The following is a 17497-nucleotide window of genomic DNA, read 5'->3' as shown; positions in this document are numbered from 1 at the left end:
ATGAATGGGATTGAGTGCACTCATCCTAGAGTGCAGGACACGGAATAATAGGCTCATGTTACAGGAAGCCAGATTCCAGCTGAACATCAGGAAAAACTTCCTGACTGTTAGAGCAATACGACAATGGAACCAATGACTAGGGAGGTGGTGGGCTCTCCCACACTGGTGGCGGTCAAGACGAGGCTGGACAGCCATCTGTCAGGGATGCTCTGATTTGGATTCCTGCATTGAGCAGGGAGTTGGACTCGATGGCCTTGTAGGCCCCTTCCAACCCTACTACTACTATTCTATGATTCTATGTGTTAGTCATGACTAACTTAAGTAGGACTTTAGTTGGATTCTATCCAAAGCATCCAGCCACAGGCGTGGCAGTGGAATCTCTGCATTGCTCTGACCTTCCATCTTCTTTATGATCCTGTGTGGGGAGTGGAGAATGCTGTCTCATCTCTGCATAAGGCATATGTGTCATTCAATGACTGCAGCTCTACGATCCACTCTGGGAGGAGGCTCTCCACTACATGTCTTGGTTGCTTCCTGCAAAGCACTCCCAGATCAGTTGACTTCTGCACAAATATGGGTTGGGTTGGGGAGCTGCTCTGTGGCCAGTGTCAAGGGTAGGATTGGTTGGGCACCTGCTGAGGGTCCACACCCCAAGCAAGAACCCCCTGAAGTTGCTCCTCCCCTTTGCCGTTGCAACCTGCTTGTTCACCTGCCTCGTGCTCTGGCCCAAACACTGGTGGTCATGAGAAGGAAGAGCAGTAGATGCCACTGCCAACATGCTCACTGCCTGTCTGCCTGTCAAGCAAGCAAGTGGTAGCAATAATGAAAAAGAGGATGAGGAGCTGGTGACAATGGCAGTGGCAGGGTAGACTCACTGAGGGAGGGGGCCCATTGAGGATGTCTTGCCCAAGGGCCCTCCAAACCTGGAGCCGGCACTGGTTCCTCATCTCTTGAAACTTTTCATCCATCAGCAGCCATTCCACCTGGCTTTGGAAGAGGCGGATGTGAGTCAGCAAGGACCCCTCTGTCGGCTCAGCTGGGATCAACTCCCATTTGTACTGGCCAACTTCCTCTCCCAGAGCTGTCTCCCCGGTGGCCATTCCACTCCGTTATGAAGTGTTTATGTAACCCTGAATAATTAGTACTTGCTTGTTGTTTGTTTTCCTGTTCCCTCGCTGTCCCTTCTTCCTGCTGTATCATTTCTATTAGATTATGAGTCAGCAAGTGGAGTTTGTTTTTTTTTATATTTGTTCGGTGCCTAGTAAACTTTAGGCATCATCATCAGTGATAATGATAATGATGATGATGACGATAGAGGAGAGAGGATGTTTATCTGCCTGTCAGCACCATAGTGCAAAGACCATGAAACCTAGACACCTGAAATGTGGTATGCATGCAAAGGGGATGCTGGTAGTGTGCCCCTTGTGTTTATTTTGTTTTCAAAATGCATTTATTAATTTTAATGTGTCTCTGTGTTGGAAACCTGCAGTACCATTGTCAGTCACTAGATAGCAGGCTTCCCTAATCCGTGCATAGCATTTGCAGTAGGGGTGGACGAAAGTCCCTTACCTGTCCTCGAAGGACGTTCGCGGTGGGGGGGAGGCGCTTCGCTGCTCCCCCCACGAAGTTCCAGCCAGGGGGGGAGGCTTCCCGCCTCGGCCCGGCCGAAATTCAGGCCGGGGGGGAGGCTTCCTGCCTCGGCCCGGACAAAATTCAGGCCGGGGAGGAGGCTTCCCGCCTCGCCCGGCCGCGAACGCGAAAGTTTTTTTTTTAAAAAAATGCCCCCTAATAGGCTACGTGATGATTCACGTAGCCTATCACGGCTAGATCTGCAAAGTCAGCCGTGATAGGCTACGTCAATCGTCACGTAGCCTATCACGGGTGACTTAAAAAAAAAAAAAAAAGCGCATACGCTAATGGCGGCCCCCATAGGGAGCCGCCATTCGCGTTCCTTATTTAGTCGCTGTAGTCTACGTAAATGTTTACGTAGACTACAGCGACCAAATAAGGAACGGGAATGGCGGCTCCCTATGGGGGCCGCCATTATCCGTACATGCTTTTTTTTTTTTTTAAAGTCAGCCGTGATAGGCTACGTGACGATTGACGTAGCCTATCACGGCTGACTTTGCAAATCTAGCCGTGATAGGCTACGTTAATCGTTACGTAGCCTATCAGGGGGCGTTGTTTTTTTCTTTTATTGCAATGGTGGTGGCGGCAGCCGGTCGAAAGACCGGCTGCCGCTCCCGCCCCGCTCGAACACCCGCCGAACCGCCACCCGGACCCGCCGCCAGGAGGGACATTCGGCGAAGGTAAGTCCTGTCCCGGGGGGGGTGTGCGGGGGCGGGGGGGGGTTCGGAGGATTTCTCCCTGAAACTTGTTCGGGGGGCCGAACACGTTGGCGCTCGGCCCCCCGAAGTTTCGGGGAGAAATTCTCCGCCAACCCTAATTTGCAGCTGATATCGTTTGAAGCCAATGAGGTAAGAATTATACCCCCCTGCCCTCTCCCTGCTGCTGTGGGGCAGCCCCCTCAGAGGAATTTAGTGTGAAGACCCCTCCCTCGCGGGACTATAGGGTGTACCGGGGTAGCAGCCATGCCTAGGGGTGCCAGCAGGCCTGGGTTCACTCACATGGGGCGGGCACAATGTGTGCAACTCTGACAACCACCCAACTTTGCTTGAAGTTTTTGCAGTATCAATCTAAGCATTATTCTGACCTGTGTGAAGATGGGTCCATTCACTAGTAATCATGTCATGATGTTATTGTCAGGGTTGGATCGGAGCCCAGAGAGCTCCAAAGCAGTTCTGATACTGAGGAAGAGATTGAAACCGCAGTAGAGGAACCTGCACGCTGTTCAGAGGAACAGCTGGGGGAGACCCCCTCCTGGTACATATTCCTGAGAGTGATAGTGACCCTGGCAGGGAGAGGGAGGCGCAACAGCAGTTTCTGAATGCTAGGCAGCATCGAGCGGAAGATGACGGGCACTGAGAGGAGGCGCTCAGCTCACTTGGCACAACGGCAACAGCGGCGCCCCAATGCCCCATGGGAAAGGGGTGGACTCTCTCCTCCTAGCCCATAAGTTCAGAGGTTTCCCCCCTTCCCCTCCAAACAGAGATCAACTGATTCCTAAGGTTAGAACCCCTGAGTAGGCAGCTCTCTTAAGTCTCACTCGTAGGATCAAGCAATTAGCTTCTGTAAGCGTCATTAGGTTGAATGGGAATAAAGCCTTGGAAAAGAGCCCTGTTGTTTGCGTGTTGATTCTGGCTACCTGAGGATTTCAGAAGGCAGCAGGGGTGACCTCCCGACAGCTAAATGCTCCCCATGTCCCCAAGCAGTAAGAAGTTCTAGGAGTACTCTTATCAGGATTTGGCTTCCTTTCAGAGGAGAGATCACTGGAGACTTGTGGTGTTTTTGTAATAACAGTTTTATTTTCAAATATAGAAGTCGAGCATACGTGGAAGTAAGTAGCATTCACAGTCCTAGCAGGCAACAGACTGACAGCCCCACATCAGATCTCCAGAGAGACACTGACACAGCTCCTGAAGAGCCTTTTGGCCTTTGGCTAACTCTCTGCTTCTCTGTGTTTCTCTGTGTTTCTCTGTTCCTGTATCAGTCTGTATCGCCCTCATTCACACACACCTTAAGACTCACCCTTAGCGCACGCACGTGTGCACGCACGTGTGTGTGTGTGTGAGATGAAGGGTGGCGAATGTGTGTCCCTCCAGATGTTTTGGCCTACAGATCCCATCATCCCTCACCATTAGCTATGCTGACTAGAGCTGATGGGAATTGTAGGCCAAAACATCTGGAGGGCCATAAGTTGTCCACCATGCCCTTGTCTCTCTTTATATTCTATAGAAATCTCCAACTATTTCCTATTTTATTTTAATTTATTTATTTAAAATATTTCTTGGCTGCCTTTCAGGACAGAAGCCCGCCCAAGGTGGCTTACAGCAATAAAATACATAAAAACAGTTAAAATACTAAAAGTGATAAAAGCATAAAAACAATAAAAGCAACAATAAAAGCCAACAATAAAACCAGCAACAATGTTAACAGCAGTACCAGCAACAATAGCAGTCAATTTCCTAGCCATTGTCTCCCATTAAGAAACATACCCCTGGTCATCTGGGGCCATTAATAGGCTATTTCCCCAACAAAAGGTGCAGATGGCACAGCTTAGGCGGGGGGGTGTCGGAGAATTTCCCCACCAATTTCGGGGGGCCAAATGCGTTGGCATTTGGCCTCCCGGAGATTCGTGGAGAAATTCTCCGACATCCCTACTTTGACAGCAGATTGCAGCTGGGCCCATGTTTGCTTCCAAGAGGTGCAAACTAGGTAAACTCTGGTCAAAAGTGAACTGAAATGAATTTCTCATACATCCCTAATTCTGACCTAGTCACACTCCTTTTCCCACACCCCAGACTCACTCACAGCAATCAGAGAGAAAACTCCCAGTGATGGTGGGAGTAGCAGTACCAGCAGCAGCAGCGATAGTAACCATTCTGGGGTGCAAGAGTGAGGTGAATTTGCACTCAGAAAAATATGTGGATCAGTGAACAGAACTTTAGGAAACACTTTGGACTGATCTTCAGCCTTGTCTCCCCCAACAGATATTTATTTATTTATTACATTTATATTCCGCCTTTTTTCCTTTTTAAGGAACCCGAGGCAGTGTACATAATCCTCCTCCTCTCCATTTTATCCTCACAACACCAACCCTGTGAGGTAGGTTGGGCTGAGAGACAGTGACTGGCTCAAAGTCACCCAGTGAGCTTCCATGGCCGAGTGGGGACTAAAACCCGGATCTCCTGACTCCCAGTCCAACACTCTAGCCACTGCACCACATTGGCTCTCATTCATTCATTCATTCATTCATTCATTCATTTCATGTTTATCCCACCCAATAGTTCTCTGGGAGGTTCACAAAATTAAAACCACAAAAATACAAGGGAAAATAGAAAATAGAAAATATAAAACTACAGAATAAAAAAGGCAACCAGAGTAAAACCTAGCAGCGCAGATATTTAAAACCCAATAGCAGATTTAAGACGGCAGAGCTAGAAACTGGAATGCTAAAAAATGCTAAAAATGCCTGGGAAAATAAAAAGGTCTCACCTGACGCTGGAAAGAGCGCAACATAAGCACCAGGTGAACCTCTCTAGGGAGTTTGTTCAACAGCTGGGGTGCCACAGCAGAAAAGGTCCTGTTCCCTCTTTTGGCAGGGGCTCCTGGAGAAGGACCCCTGAAGATGATCTTAGGGTCTGGGCAGGTACATATAGGAGGAAGCCATGCTTCAGATAACCTGTCCCCAAGCCATTTAGGACTTTGAATGTTAATCCCAAGCACTCTGAATTGAGCCCAGAAAGGTGTTACAGCACCTTCCCAACCTGGGGCCCTCCAGATGTTTTGCACTTCAAATCCCACCAGCCCCCTGTCCGCAGTTTTTGAGGGCCCTTGGGAAAGACACCCTCAACAGGCCCCCTCTCGTGGTGCGTCCACCTTCTCAATGCCATTGTCACCAGCTGCTCTTGCGCCTCAACCTCTGGGATGCTATATTTGGTCAGGATAAGTGCCAGTGGTTGGTGACTTGGTGAGAGAGGGAGGGAGAGAACGGAAACATACAAAGACAAAAAAAGGATCAGATGGTTTATGTGAGTCACGCAGTGTGCTTGTTGCCGGTTTGAGGCTTCAGCAGGGACTGTAGTGCCGATGGCCCCATGTTCTGAGGAGACACAGGAAATGAGTTAATCCTGCAGATACTGCACGCTATCGTGCTAGGCCCGAGCTTGTCGTTAAAGCAGAAAACAGGTATCGAAAAACTAGGCCTGGTCAATCCACAGGCCTTCTACTGTCAGCCAGTTGTAGGGGTCAGTGTTGCACACCACTGTTCTTTCCTGTGCCTGAAGAGGACATTGAAGCTTGAACAAGTGCAGCCCTTTGAAGCTCATTAGGTTAGGCCCAGCCTTAGAGCCTGATATTCCCCGTTCAAGACCCAGAATCTCTGACAGCTCCATAATCTGGCCTGTGCTACTGCCTGCTCTCCTTCTTTGTGCCTTCCCCTAGCCGTAGTAGCAGCAGGATACACAGCTCCAAGATGGTGCTGATTGGTTGCCCAGGATGGGTGTTGCACTCAAGAAAGCGACTGTAGGAAATCTTGGCTTAATGCCCATGCCTAGATAGCCCCTAGAAAGGGCTTTCCTTTGCTAGGCTTTCTTTGGCTGAGGATCATGTTTCTTTAAGGACCATCTGCACAGAATGAACCTCCCTGAGTCCTCAGATGAGCATCAGAGGCCCTGCTTTCTGGCCCACCATTAGCAAGGTCTGGCAGTCACCAGGGACAGAGCCTTTTTGGCGGTGGTAGCACCACTGTGGAATTCTCTCCCCAAGGAAATCTGCCAAGCCCCTTCTCTCCCCATTTTTAGTCAGGCTCTGAAAACCTTTCTGTCCCAGACTGGACGGCTTTTTATGAGGGGTTTGATTTGGACTGTTTTAGGCTGGTTTCTTCCATTTTTCTGGTGAGACTTTTTTTTTAACATTTAATTTTTGGGATGGCTTGTCTTAAGATGCATTTTGCTGTTGTTCTTTCTGGCTTGTGTTCTTTTTCCTTTTTTCCTTTTTAAAAGAAAGGATTAAAATGAACAAAACACAATCAATAAAATATGTGGATCATTGCTGTGTCTCTGGAGGAGGAGACATCATTGTGTGTGTGTGTGTGTGTGTGTGTGAGAGAGAGAGAGAGAGAGAGAGAGAGAGAGAGAGAGAAGTGGTAGGGCTGGACCCAAGTCTGTGTGGTAGGGGAAGAGGTGGTAGGACCCACAGTCATTATTTCCCTTGTGATTGAGCCATCCTAATCCAAAAATGTGAGAGTTCATCTGTTTGGGGGTGGATGATGGGTGATATTCTTAAAAAGAAATCATGACATTTTATTTTATTTTATTTTGAAATAAAGTTTTCAAAATAAAGGCAACAAAATGAAGAAAAAGAACATACATAATAATACATCAAAACCGCTACAGAACCAAAGGAAGTCACTAATTATAAATCTTAGCCTATAACTGATAAGCTTATGGAAACCCTACATTAAAATGGCTTAAGTAGGAATTCAATACCTAATGAAAGTAAAAATACAAGTTATACAACATATAAAAGGAGTGTGTATGAGTGTCTGTCATTTTGTATGTGTGTATTAATCAGAACAAAATATAAGCAACTGGACTTGGTTAGAATCCTATCAAAAGTTTGAAGAGCTTCAACATAGGAAATTAATGGAAACGATGCTGCCATAGTATCATTCTTCGAGTTAGGATTCCTTTGCCTGCTGCACTTGGATGGGTGATATTCTTAAAAGCCCCTGGCCCAGTAGCAGCCAACCTATCCCTGCCATGTAGGAGGATGAAGGTAGCCACTTACACATTGCCCCAAGAGAAGAAATGCATTCCCGATATAGAAGACAAAAGAGGACTTGGAATTGCATCATCTAGAACAAGGGTGGGGAACCTTGGGCACAGTGGTCCAATCCACACCCCTGGGGTCCAATCTGGCCCTCTGGGGTTCCCCAGATGGCTTTGCTCCCTTTTCCAGGCCCCATCCCCTTTCCCCACCCCACAAATCCTTTCCTGACTTTTGTGCAGTTCTCCCCCCGCCCCAAACGGTTGAAATACTCTTGTAAAGCTTAGTTGCTGGCAGTAACAGCTTGAACCTACAGTGTGTTGATATTTTTTTTGTATTTTTGGTCCCGCCCCTTTTGCTTTCATCTCTGTCCACCACTGGAATGTGGCCCCCGAGAGCTTCTCTGACATTGGATTCGAGTTCGGTGTGGGCTTGCTGTGTTTAACAAAGGAAACCCGAGATGGGAGCTGAAGATAAAGCTTGCTTGCTGCTCAGAGGGCCTTGTGCCCAGGTAAACACATGTGTGACCAACTCACACCAGTTGCTGGAAGCAATCCCAAAACAGCCATATTGAAAAGAATATCAGGATATCTGTGGATGGTGCCCTAAAGAACTAGCATAGTCAGAGGAATTCCCTGTTGGCCAGTCAGAAGCAATATATTCTTAACGTCAGAACTGATACCAATGCGAAATTACTGAAGTACAGTTCGTCAAGAGATTCAACTCTATTTCTGGTGAATTTTTAATCACATGATATGTGATAATCTACTCACTGATCCAATTACATCTCAGAAACATTTTGTGAATGGTAACTAGGGTTGGCACCGAGGGTAGGCTTGGTTGGGCACCTGCTGAGGGTCTACACCTCAGCAGGGGCTGACTGAGAAGAGCCCCCTGGACTTGCTCCTCCTCTTCATTCACCATTGCTTGTCCACGTGCCTCTCGCTCTGGCCCAGACAATGGTGGTGGTGAGAAGATGGAGCAGGAGATACCCCTGCCTCCTTGCTCCCTGGCTCCCTGGTTCCCTGCCTGTCAAGCAAGCAAGTGGTAGCTATGCTGTGAGACGATGAGGAGCAACAGCAGCTGGTGATAACGGTGGTAAGCAGGTCAATTTACTAGAGCTGTGCACGAATGGCCTCTCAAAATTCTCCAGCCTCTTTGTGGGCAGAGAAATTGGGGGAACAGTTTCACCAAATTTCTCCTAGGGGAGGAGAAATTCTCCAACAGTTTCTCACAGAAAGGGCTCAATATTGGCAGGGGTCGTAGCACAGGTTCTTTCCTTTTTCCTCCTCAGGGTTTTGGGTTTATTGCACTGCTTCTGTAGGTGGCAACAGCATCAACTGTGTTGAGGCTTCAGTTTGTTTGAGGCAGAATTTTGAATTTCTTTTGGTGGTATTTTTGAGCTTCCCTAATCACTGCGAGGTGGCCGAGGGTGCTGTGTGTGTTTTCTCTCTCCATTACACATATTTCCATTGCTCTGTAGCTTCCCAGGCCACCTGGACTTTCTGAACTGAAAAAGCCCCGTGGGAGGAATTGCCTCATGATGTCTTCCTCATGATGGCTTTAACTGAAGTGCAGGAAGCTGAGGAGGATACAGGCTGCCACAGAGATGACTGCACAATGACAGACAGGACACTCATGCACACTCCTCAGCCACCTCACAAGTAAGGTGCGCACAAGAACCCCAAACCAGCCCATGAGAATTTCTGCAGGATTTCTCCTCCTTTGAATTTCTTTTCGAAATCAATTGGGAGAAATTTCTGGCACAGCACTAAAATTTACTGAGGGAGGAGGCCCATTGAGGGTATTTTGCCTAAGGGCCCTCAAAAACATGGAGCTGGCACAGATGGCAACTGTTAAAGCAATCATCGCAGTCTGTGCTGTTTTGCATTTCAGTTCCCTCTGACCTCACTTTTTACAATCCCTCTTCCCCTCAAGCATGCGCATACAAATCTGCCAACTTGAAGTTAATACTTCATATGACTGATGAAATGGACAGTGTTCATGAAAGCGTATACCTTAATACATGTGTTGGTCTTTAAGAAGCTACAAGTCTCTTTGCTGTTTTTGCTGAAACAGGCCAACACAGTTACAATTCTGGAAACAGAACTCATTTGTGAATATCAATCTTCCTTCCTGTTGGACAACTTTCATCATTTCCTTTGTTCAAGTGAATCCTTCCCTACCACTGCTGGGACCTAGAGTTTCAGCCTATTCCTTCTCTCATTTGGCCAGGATAATTTCCAGTCTGTTGTTAAGTACTCAGGTGCAAGCATGTGGAAGCATCTTGGCACAGAAGGGCAAGCATCAGTCAGTAGTCCGTCATCACAGAGGGAGAACCTGGTAGCTACTTGGGCCTTAGCAACAAACTGCACACGTCAAGGGAGAGTAGTTGATCTGTGAGCTTTACAGCAGTCAGTGGAATGGGATTGGTCCTACGGCTCCACAAGGGCAAACTTCATTGAAAGAAAAATACTGGATGGAAATGCTAAGCAAAACAAATTTATATGCAGAAACCCCAAAATGCAAAGCAAAAACGCAAATAAAAACGGCATAACCCTCAAGCATAGACTTCAAACCCTAAAGTAAAGATCAAGGGCAAAATCCGCCAGGAACTTCTCCTGCACAAGCCCAACTGAAATGAAGGGGTTGTGTGTGCAAAAAGGGCAGTACCTTAGTGGCAGTGCACTGGCTTTGTACGCAGAAGGCCCCGGGTCCGATTCTTGGCCTCTCAAGCTAAAAGAAGGATCAAGTGGAAGGCAGTGGAGGCTGGTGGCTCCAATTTCAGTGGGGCAATGCATCCACTCTGGGTTTCAGTCAGAACCAGCCAGAACTCTGAAGAAGCTATCCAAGGTGCTGAACCCATTTTGGGGATAGGGTTCAGCTACTTGTATAGCTCCTTTAGAGTTCTGGCTGGTTTTGACTGAAACTCAGAATGGATGTGCAGCCCCACTGAAATCGGAGCCACCAGCTTCCAGTGGTGGCAGGTGATATGAAAGTCCTCCAGTGGAGACCCTTGAGACCTGCTGCCTGTTAGAGTAGATGATACAGCGCTACGTGGACAAATAGCTTGACCTGGTATAAGGCAATTTCCTTGTTCACTCCATTCATTCATTCATTCATTCATTCAGTCATTCATTCAATTTCTATACACCCATAGCCAAAGCTCTCTGGACAATTCACAAAACTAGTCTTAAAACCACAAAATACAATAACCGAAAAAGCATCAAACCTTAAAAAGTTAAAATAGCTCCTGCTCATTTCAATGGCAGGAGTACGTCCCAGAGGACTGTGCCCTAAAGAGATTTGAAAATCATAATACAAAATGATTGGGTTGGATTCAGGCCTAATCATTCGTAGAGTATAAATCAATGGGTCTTTAAGGGTGCAATCCTATGCACGTTTAGACAGAAACAAGTCCTACAACTCTCAGCATTCTACAGCAAGCGTGGACTTTTGTAGGCCTTTTTTTCTGTCTAAACATGCATAGGATTGCATCCTAAGTCAGTCATGACTAACATAACTCCCATTGATTTCAATAGGTCTCCCCTAACTAAGTCTGGAAGTAAACCCATTGGCTTTTTTCAGCAAAAATGAGACTTGGGTGGCCCATTCTTTTTTGGCACACGTGCTTGTGCAGCATGGAATGACTTGGGTTTGTAGCACACATGTGGCCATCAGCCAGAGCCTAGGCACTTGAAGAAAGGGCTCCTGACTGGATAGCACTGGGATCACATGTTTCCCCCAAGAACTCTGCATTGTGTTGCAACCAATGGCAGGTATACCCACATCTCAATGGATGCATGTGCTGGTGTGGGGAAAAAATATCCTAAAATAGATCAGATGATCTCACTGGAGGGAGTTACATACTGAAAAGAATTGAATGAAAGTTCACAAGTCCACAGCCTGCCTTAAAAGTACAGCTTCTGAGCAGGCCTGAAGAGAGATCTTCTATTTCTGAGCTCTAGTTTAGAGCTCAAAGGGGGAAGGAGGGAGACTATTTGTAGGTGGCCCCAGTATTCTTCAGATCACTGTAAACATCCAGTCTGTGCACTTGAAGTTCCTGGGAGATAAGAAAGAAGCAGAGTGTCAGGGCACATCTCCATTGTTTGGACAGTTCAACCGCCATTCCCTCTCTCCAAGAAGAGCCCTGCTAGATCAAATGTCTAGCTCAAAGTCTCCTTTCTGACAGTTATTATGGGAACCAAGCCATCACTTGGCTCTCTTCCATGACATGCCAAAAAAGCCAAAAGCAAAGGGGTAGTCGAAAAGGATGTTTAAGGGCGCAACCCTATCCAGATAGGTGGAGGCAACTTGGAGGCAACCACCTATCCAAAGCAGGGCAGGAGAAGCACAGAGGGGATCATTCCCTCTGCGCTTCTCCTGCTCTGCATTTTCTGCTAGACAGCCCATTGAAGCTGTCTAGCCGCGAGAGGATGGAGCAGGGAAGGGAGCTGCTGTACGACACATAGGATGTGCGTTGTACAGACATTTCCGCCCTCCCCGCCCTGGAACGCCCCCAGCCATGCCCCTTTGCAGCCACTCTGTGCTCCTCTTGTGAGTGCGGAGGACGGGGTTGTTCCATGCTGCCTCCGAGGCAGCGCGGATGTGGGGGGAGGTTGGTTCTCCGGGAACCAACCTCGGAGCGTGGGTTCTGAGGTCGGTTCCTGGAAAACACCATATCCTGTGGCCGTCTAGCCACTGTCTAGTGGCCATAGGATTGCTCCCTAATTCAATGAAAATAATTCCAACTCATTTCGGACCATGCCCAGGTTCTTCTTCAGGGCAATTTAATATGATGGAACAGGTCTTGTTTGCCTGTTGCTGCTGGGTGAACACATCTATGGGCAGGAGTGGAGTGATGTCAGTGATTGACAGTGGCAGCAAGCAGGAGCACGAAATGGCTCTGCTGGTGGTGGGAGCAGCAGAAGCACCTAGTGACAGGCAGGGGCCCCGTGGTGGTGGGGTCAACAGGACTGGCAATGGGCCCTTGGCAGGTGCCTGACCGTGTTGATCTCTGATGCCCTTCGGCAGCTCTGCCCTACTGTTTGTTCTCAAGATCTTGTATTGAGAGTTTTATTGCCTGTGAATATAAAGGTTCCATATAGGTGTCATGGCTGAGAACCTTTGATAGACCTATCCATGCATTTGCCTAATCCTTCTTTAAGGGCGCAATGCTATGCATGTTTAGACAGAAAAAAAAAGTCATACAGTTCCCAGCATGTCCCAGCCAGCATGGTTGGCTATCATATCCGGGAACTGTAGTTCTATGGGGGTGGGGGGCAATTTTCAGCACTCCCAGCAGACTACAATTCCCAGGATTCTTTGGGGGAAAGTCAGGAAACTAGTATAAAACAAACGCAACTGGGCAATGTAGAGAGTTAACATTAGAAAAGGGGTGCAGGACTCTTTCAGCATGAGGGCCAAATTACATTTCAGAGAAGCTCTCAGGAGCCACATTTGAGCAGTGGGTGGGGCTAAAAGCAAAAGGGGTGGAGACAAAATACCAGCAGATATTTACTTAAACCTCTTCCTGCCAGTAACTAAGCCTTAGGAGATGCATTTCAGCCTTTTAGAATGGGGAAGAAATTGCACAAAAGCCGGGAAGCCACTGAACAGTAGGTGGTCAGGGGAAAGGGGGTGAGGGCAGGGCAAGGGTGTGGCTGTTTGGGCAACCCTAGGGGGGCAGATGGGGACCCCAGGTGAACTGGCTTTGGTTCCTGGACTGGGAGTCCTGCTTGCCACATTAGATGTTCTGATTAGAAGAAAGGTGAGAAAGGTTAACACATTAGAAGTTCTGTGTGCCACATTAGAAGAATCCCTGTCACTCAATTAGGAGCAGTTTCTATGAAGGGTTTTTAACCACACCTCATCCTAAACAGAAAATGTCTTGGGTTGCCCTGCTGGCGTAACAGTGGTGCAGGGCTTCTTGGCGTGCCGAATGCTTTACTAATCTCAACAAGCCCACACAGCAGGCCTCAGAGCCAAAGGTTAGGAGTCCCATGTCATACTTACCTCATAGTGGGGCTCGTGCTGAGTCTTTATGTCATCTAAGAAGAAAGAGAAGATGGAGGTTGAAGAAAAATAACTTGTTCTGTTTCTTATCCCGTCAGCAGAACACTGGAAGCTGCCTCATACTGAGTCAGAGCCTGAGTCCATCTAGCCCAGTATTGTCAACACTGACTGGCAGCAATGGCTCTCCAAGGTTTCAGGCTAGAACTTCTCCAGCCCTACCTGGACATGCTGGGGATTGAATCTGGGGTCTTCGGCATATAAAGCAGGGGCTCTCTCACACTACCCCCTCCCCTGCTTCCCACCTTGGCTTTCCAGAACTGACTCCTGAAGTTAGGAATGGAAAAAGTGGCTGGAACAGCAGACTGAGAGGTGGCGATGCATGCAATTTGGACAGTGGAGGCTGGCGGCTCCGATGTCAGTGGGGCAGTGAATCTGTTCTGGGTTTCAGTTAGAATCAATCAGAACTATAGAGTTCTTTAGAGCCTTTAGTTCCTTTAGAGTTCTGACTGGTTCTGACTGAAACCCGGAACAGATGCAATGTCCCACTGACATCGGAACCACCAGCCTCCACTGGCGCGGACCTGCTTTTTCCAGGGAATACACAGATTGCTGGGTTCTGTGCTGATGTTAGGTGGGGGCGAGTGCCAGCAGATACAATTCCCCACCCCAAGAGCACATTCAATGTACCCTTTTTGTAGCATGGGTGCAGGCTTCCAGTCTCTTCCACTTGCATGCACGCCACATCGACGGCTATCATTTCTCAAACACACGAGCGTCTTTCTAGGCACTTCAACAATTTGGGGCCCGATCAGTGGAAGCCCCCCCCCCCCAAGCTCAATGGCTATGCAGAGGGGGATTTGAGAGGAGAGCACAATGTATAGGGTAGGGAGAGTAATTCTTCCCTCCCCTACCCCTTGGAAATCCCCCCTCCCTCGTCATGACGGCCAGACTTAGTAAAAACCTCCCATTGGCACCAATGGAAAGATTTTTTTTTTCTATATTACCATGCAAGGGCAGGGTTGCGGGGGGCATTACAGCAGCAAACTTCCTTCCCCGGATGCAATCCCTCTTGAAAACCACCCCCTGCATGGCAATAAAGCAGAGGGAAAAAAACACCACTCCATTGGCACCAATGCACACTTAGGTCTCTGGAGCAGAGATCCATGCCCATGGCAAATAGATTCAGGGCTGGGGCCCCATTGTTCCAGGCCTAACAACACCCCTGCTAGAGGGGACATGAGTGACCCCTCCCTCCTCACCACTTCTGGCTGCTTGGCGTTGAGTGATGCGCCTGGCCACGTAGTATACGCCCAATGCGATGAGCAAGGTCAGCAGCAAATCTACCAGCACGATGCCCGCGATGGCGCCTGGACTCAGCAAAAAGCAGTTGCTACAGTCTGGGAAGAAATTGAACTGGAGTTGTGAGATGCACAGACACAGCGGCAGTCCCCAGGATCATAAAGTCTTGGCAGAGCTCATGGGGAGATTATGAGTGTTTGCGGGACTCAAGCGCCTTCGCCCTGGCATCTGGGCAACCTTAAGCTTGCTTCGGGTGGGGTGGGGGATTTAACACAGATGTAATGATCACTAGTTTCTAGTGGGAAGTAGGGAATAGGGGCATCAGAGAAATCTGCAATGGAATCAAATTCGTGGATTGGGTAGCGGACTGGGTTTTACCAAGTCACATGGATTCTGCAGACTTGTGGACCTTTTTTTATTTTTAATTTCCAGAATTTTATGAAGATTTAGTTATATAGAAATACATTAAACATTTTTTTAAAAAAAGCACCGGCCAAAAATGTGCATTTCCCCCATGGGACAATGCATTAAAATCTGCAAGGGGGGAGATTTGCACATTTTTTTGGGGATGAGTATTTGAGGGGGGGATTTGCACATTTTTGCAAATGCAAATTTTGCACGTGTGAATTTCTGCAAATGCAAATTTGTGCAAATTTGGAAAATTGGAGAAATGTCCAATTCTGTCTATGAGTGGATGATGGAACGAAAGGTGCCTGACAATCTAGGAAATGCAGACAGAATGGATTTTACAAAATCCATACATTTCTAGCAGGGAAGAGGTATACAGGAGCAGACTGGCTAGATTCAAAGCCAGAGAACATTCAGATATCGTTAATAACCCACTGGCAGGAGATTAGACAGCCATGCCTTCTCCTGTCTGTTTTCTCCCCAGCCCTGTCACCTACCCCTTCACCTACTTTCTGTCTGCCAGAGCCAGGGCCAGCTCTGCCATTGGACAGAGAGAGGCAGCCACCTCAGGCAGCAGATTGTGGGTTTCTTGAAAGAGCAGTAAATGGTTAGTGATTAAATTTATTACAATTGTCTTTTTATGGCTGGGAAGGCAGAGAGGTACTTATGACATTGACCTGGTTTGCATGATCACTTCAGCCATGGTGGATCATGGGGCTTGTGGGCACCAATTTGCCAGTTCACACCCGTGTGGTTTCTCGTAGGGATGGACGGAAGTCCCTTACCTTATCCCGCAGCTTGCTTCGCGGTGGGGGGGAGGCGCTCCGTTCCTCCCCCTGAAATTCTGGGTGGGGTGGGAGGCACCCCATCCCTCCCTGCTGAAATTCTGGCTGGGGGGAGGCGCCCCATCCCTCCGGCCGAAATTCTGGCCGGGGGGGGAGGCGCCCCGTCCCTCCGGCCAGGAATCTCGTCTCCTGCCGGGACGCAAATGGCGGCGGCCGTAGCCGCCACCATTTGCGTCCCTGCAGTCAGCCGTGATAGGCTACGTAAATCCTTACGAAGCCTATCACGGCTGACTTTGGGGAAAAAAAAAGCGCCTATACAAATGGCGGCGCCCATGGGCCTGTGTAGTCCTTATTTGGGCATGTGTAGTCTACGTAAACATTTACGTAGACTACTGCGAAAATAAGGGCAACGCTATTTGTGTATGCGCTTCCCCCCCCCCCCAAAGTCAGCCGTGATAGGCTACATAAGGATTTATGTAGCCTATCACGGTGTTTTTTGAAAATCTAGCCGTGATAGGCTATGTAAATCTTTACGTAGCCTATCACGTTTGTTGTTGTTGTTTTTTTACTGGGAAATGGCGGTGGCGGCAGCCAGTCGGAAGACTGGCTGCCGCCGCCGAACCGCCGCCAAACCGCCGCTGAACCGCCGCCGAACCGCCGCCGAACCGCCGCCGAACCGCCGCCAGGAGCTGCCAGCGCCAGGGACATTCAACAAAGGTAAGTCCCATTCTGGGGGTGGTTGGGAGGGACCGTTTCTCCACCAATTTTGGGGGGCCGAATGCGTTGGCACTCGGCCCCCCGAAGTTTCATGGAGAAATTCTCTGACATTCCTAGTTTCTCGTTAGGGATGGGGGAGAATTTCTCCCCGAAACTTCGGGGGGCCGAGTGCCAATGCATTCGGCCCCCCGAAATCGGCGGTGAAATTCTCCGCCCCCGCCCCCCCCTGGGATGGGACTTACCTTTGACGAATGTCCCTCCCGGCGGCGGATCCCAGCGGTGGTTCGGCGGGTTTTCGTCAGGGGCGGGGGCGGCAGCCGGTCTTTCGACTGGCTGCCGCCACCGCCATTACAAGGAAAGTAAAAACCCCCCAAGACCTGTGATAGGCTAAATAACGATTAACATAGCCTATCATGGCTAGATCTCCAAAGTCAGCCGTGATAGGCTACGTTAATCATTACGTAGCCTATCACGGGTGACTTTGAAAAAAAAAAAGCGCGTACACAAATGGCGGCCCCCATAGGGCACCGCCATTTGTGTTCCTTATTTGGTCCCTGTAGTCTACATAAAGATTTACGTAGACTACGGCGAAAATAAGGGGAACGCAAATAGCAAATAGCGTTGCCCTTATTTTCGCCGTAGTCTACGTAAATCTTTACATAGACTACAGGGACCAAATAAGGAACGCAAATGGCGGCGCCCTATGGGGGCCGCCATTTGTGTACGTGCTTTTTTTTTTTCCCCAAAGTCACCCGTGATAGGCTATGTGACGATTTACGTAGCCTATCATGGCTGACTTTGGAAATCTAGCCGTGATAGGCTACGTTAATTTTTACGTAGCCTATCATGGGGGTGTTTTTTTTTGTTTTTGTTTTACTTTTTAT

General features: G+C 48.5%; 1 protein-coding gene and 1 long non-coding RNA gene across 2 annotated transcripts in view; one reads left to right on the top strand and one right to left on the bottom strand.

The window, feature by feature from the left end:
- The first annotated feature begins 6940 nt into the window (after positions 1 to 6940).
- Positions 6941 to 11414, top strand: LOC146337926 (uncharacterized). The gene is made up of 3 exons (XR_014785123.1): positions 6941 to 10161; positions 10377 to 10790; positions 10898 to 11414. It is a non-coding gene; the product is annotated as an uncharacterized LOC146337926 (long non-coding RNA).
- Positions 8778 to 17497, bottom strand: part of TYROBP (transmembrane immune signaling adaptor TYROBP) — a 27063-nt gene continuing 18343 nt past the window's right edge. The window contains exons 3-6 of the mRNA XM_084815454.1: positions 14664 to 14801; positions 13405 to 13439; positions 10375 to 11452; positions 8778 to 10158 (exon numbers count right to left, since the gene is read on the bottom strand). Of these exons, the coding sequence (XP_084671580.1) occupies positions 11387 to 11452; positions 13405 to 13439; positions 14664 to 14801 (239 nt within the window). The 3' untranslated portion in view covers positions 8778 to 10158; positions 10375 to 11386. The remainder of the gene's footprint in view (positions 10159 to 10374; positions 11453 to 13404; positions 13440 to 14663; positions 14802 to 17497) is intronic.

This window comes from Heloderma suspectum, chromosome 10, assembly GCF_057233095.1.
Source record: "Heloderma suspectum isolate Gila_16-S chromosome 10, 16-S_ref, whole genome shotgun sequence".
NCBI lineage: Eukaryota > Metazoa > Chordata > Lepidosauria > Squamata > Helodermatidae > Heloderma > Heloderma suspectum.
Note: the sequence above shows the minus strand (reverse complement) of the source record. Positions and strands in the feature narration are given on the sequence as shown.